Source organism: Arachis hypogaea, chromosome 16, assembly GCF_003086295.3.
Source record: "Arachis hypogaea cultivar Tifrunner chromosome 16, arahy.Tifrunner.gnm2.J5K5, whole genome shotgun sequence".
In the NCBI taxonomy this organism is placed as follows: Eukaryota; Viridiplantae; Streptophyta; class Magnoliopsida; order Fabales; family Fabaceae; genus Arachis; species Arachis hypogaea.
In genome coordinates, this window is record NC_092051.1 from 99,130,617 (window position 1) to 99,133,255 (window position 2,639).

The 2,639-nt window shown below is 34.8% G+C and overlaps 1 protein-coding gene across 1 annotated transcript; it reads left to right on the forward strand.

Annotated features, from left to right (window-relative positions):
- Positions 1 to 552: 552 nt before the first annotated feature.
- Positions 553 to 2,070, forward strand: LOC112757267 (uncharacterized). The gene is made up of 3 exons (XM_025805865.1): positions 553 to 682; positions 1,064 to 1,160; positions 1,233 to 2,070. Exons 1-3 carry the CDS (start codon positions 553 to 555, stop codon positions 2,068 to 2,070), a joined length of 1,065 nt encoding a protein of 354 aa, XP_025661650.1.
- Positions 2,071 to 2,639: the final 569 nt, after the last annotated feature.

Below are 2,639 nucleotides of genomic sequence, written 5' to 3' on the forward strand. Positions count from 1 at the left end.
GATATGTGCAGCACGTGACGCTCTGTCACGCATTCGCGTTGGTCACGCGTACGCGTTGCTGGACTTTTGCGCTTGTCATGCGTACGCGTCGCTCACGTGTACGCGTCGCTGTGAAATGCACCCATTCACGCGCACGCGTCATCCATGCGTGCGCGTCACTCCTCGCTTCTAATCTCTTTAGTTTCTTGTGTTCCTTCCACTTTGACATGCCTCCTCTTCATCTTTAAGCCATGCATGCCCTGTAAACCTGAAAACACTTCACAAACACATCATGGCATAGAATGGTAATGAAGGAGAATTAGAAAATTAATAATTTAAAGGCTTAGGAAGCAAGTTTTCAATCATGGAACAAAATTAGGAAGGATTTGTAAAACCATGCAGTTTGTATGAATAAGTGTGCGAATAATTGATAAAATCTACTCAATTTAGTACAAGATAAACCATAAAATAGTGGTTTATCAAGAAGATTACAATAGTGACAGTGAGGAAGAGTTTGAAAGCAATTACGAAGTTGTTGCTCCAGACAGAGAAGAAGATCAAGGTGACAGGGCGATGGCTCCGAATGTGGCAGACGTCGCAAATGCACTCGCAAATGAACCTCCGTTTGAGGAGCCATCTTTTATGCGGGTTCTAGACTTGGAAGCCATGCATGCGCCGGAGTTTTCGAAATATATGAGTGCTGGTACGTAAATGCATATATTTATACGAAGGATTAAACTTTTGGTAATAATCTATATTGATCGATGTATCAAATAGATAAGTGACGTATGAAACTATGCTCAATTAACAATTGTTTGTCTTTATGTAGTTAAAATTAGGATAATAATATTTTTAGTGAGTTATTGATTTAGTTAAATATTAATTAATATGCATTAATCCATGTTTATTTATGTGTTTATGTTTTTATTATGTTAAAAGTGAGATGATAACATGATGGAAAGTTTGTTTATATTAATGTGGATGTAGTGAGCATTGATTTACTTTTAATTTTAGTTATTAAATATTTTTGTATTAAATATTTTTCATATGGCTATCGTCATGGTAGAAATTCCTATGGTCGCAGATGGTGAATTTACAGTCGGAATGGAATTCGGTTCCAGGGAAGCTGTTATTATGGCGATGAAAGATTATACCATCCGAAGAGGCGTAGACTACCGGGTGTTTGAGTCGGAGCCTTTGACCTTTTATGCCAAGTGTACACAGTATGGATTAGGGTGTGATTGGCTTATCAGGGTTAGCATGATCAGCAGAAAGTACTGTTGGGTTATGAGGAGGTACAACGGTAGTCACACTTGTACTAGAGCCACTATTTCTCAGGATCATTCGAAGTTGGATTCGAACACAATTGCAGAAGCAATAAAGTCATTGGTTGAGACTGACCCCTCGATAAAGGTGAAATCAGTTATTGCGGAAGTGCAGTCGAAGTTTAATTACACCATCAGCCATCGGAAAGCATGGTTGGCTAAGCAAAAATCAGTGGAAAAAATATTTGGAGGTTGGGAAGCATCATACGAAGCTTTGCTCATATGGTTTGAGGCCATGTGTCAAAAGAAGCCATCATCAGTCGTCCATTTTGAGACTATGCCTGCATATCAAGGCAATGACTTGGTAACTAATATCCGGGTATTGCATAGAGTCTTCTGGAGTTATTACTCCTGCATTAGAGTGTTCAGACATTGCAAGCCAGTTGTCCAGGTGGATGGGACTCACTTGTACAAAAAGTATAAGGGTTGTCTATTGGTTGTAGTTTCACAGGATGGTAACAATAATATCGTCCCAATTGCGTTTGCTATTGTGGAGGGAGAGACTTCTGATGCATGGCACGTTTTTCTTAGTAACTTGCGACAATATGTTGTGACTCGGGATGGTGTGGGACTGATTTTTAACCGACACGAATCCATCACTGCAGCTGTGGCCCAGAGTAACGGAGCTTGGTCGCCTCCGAGAGCTTTCCACATGTTTTGCATTAGGCATATAGAGTCGAATTTTTTGAGAAAGTTCAAGGCAACGTACCTGCAAAAACTTGTAGTCAATATAGGCACCGTACTATGTATGAATAAATACAATTAACAAAAATAATCTTACTAAATCTAATTTACTTGACAATTAACTAATTCCTATACCACTAACTACAGTTTCTAACTAACTATTAATAATAACAACTAATAGACAAATCCAGTTCTTATTTAACTAATAATGTTAAACTTTATTATTAAAACCTCAACTACAATAACATATATATTCATGTCAATTAAAAAGCTAACAACAAACATATAATTAATACTGAAAAACAAATATATTATATTTTACAACACCTAATTATTAATCAAAATTCCCAATATTATTACAAAAAATTATACACCAACTTAGTTTATTTATTGTTACAAAAAATTATCATAATTCTTAAAATTATAACTTCTAAAATTAATCATAAAAGTTAATTAATTAATTAGAATTTCTAAAACTATTACAAAAATTTTCTAAAATATTCTCTAACTAACTACATATAAATATAATAACAAAAAATTATCATAATTCCTAAAATTATAATTTCTAAAATTAATCATGAAAGTTAATTAATTAATTAGAATTTCTAAAACTATTACCAAAAATTTCTAAAATATTCTCTAACTAACAAC

Coding starts and splice junctions, on each gene's coding strand:
- LOC112757267 (XM_025805865.1), top strand. CDS start 553: ATGGCTCCGAATGTGGCAGACGTCGCAAATGCACTCGCAAATGAACCT. Junction 683..1,063: donor TTCGAAATATATGAGTGCTG/GTACGTAAATGC, acceptor CTATGGTCGCAG/ATGGTGAATTTACAGTCGGA. Junction 1,161..1,232: donor AGAGGCGTAGACTACCGGGT/GTTTGAGTCGGA, acceptor TTGGCTTATCAG/GGTTAGCATGATCAGCAGAA.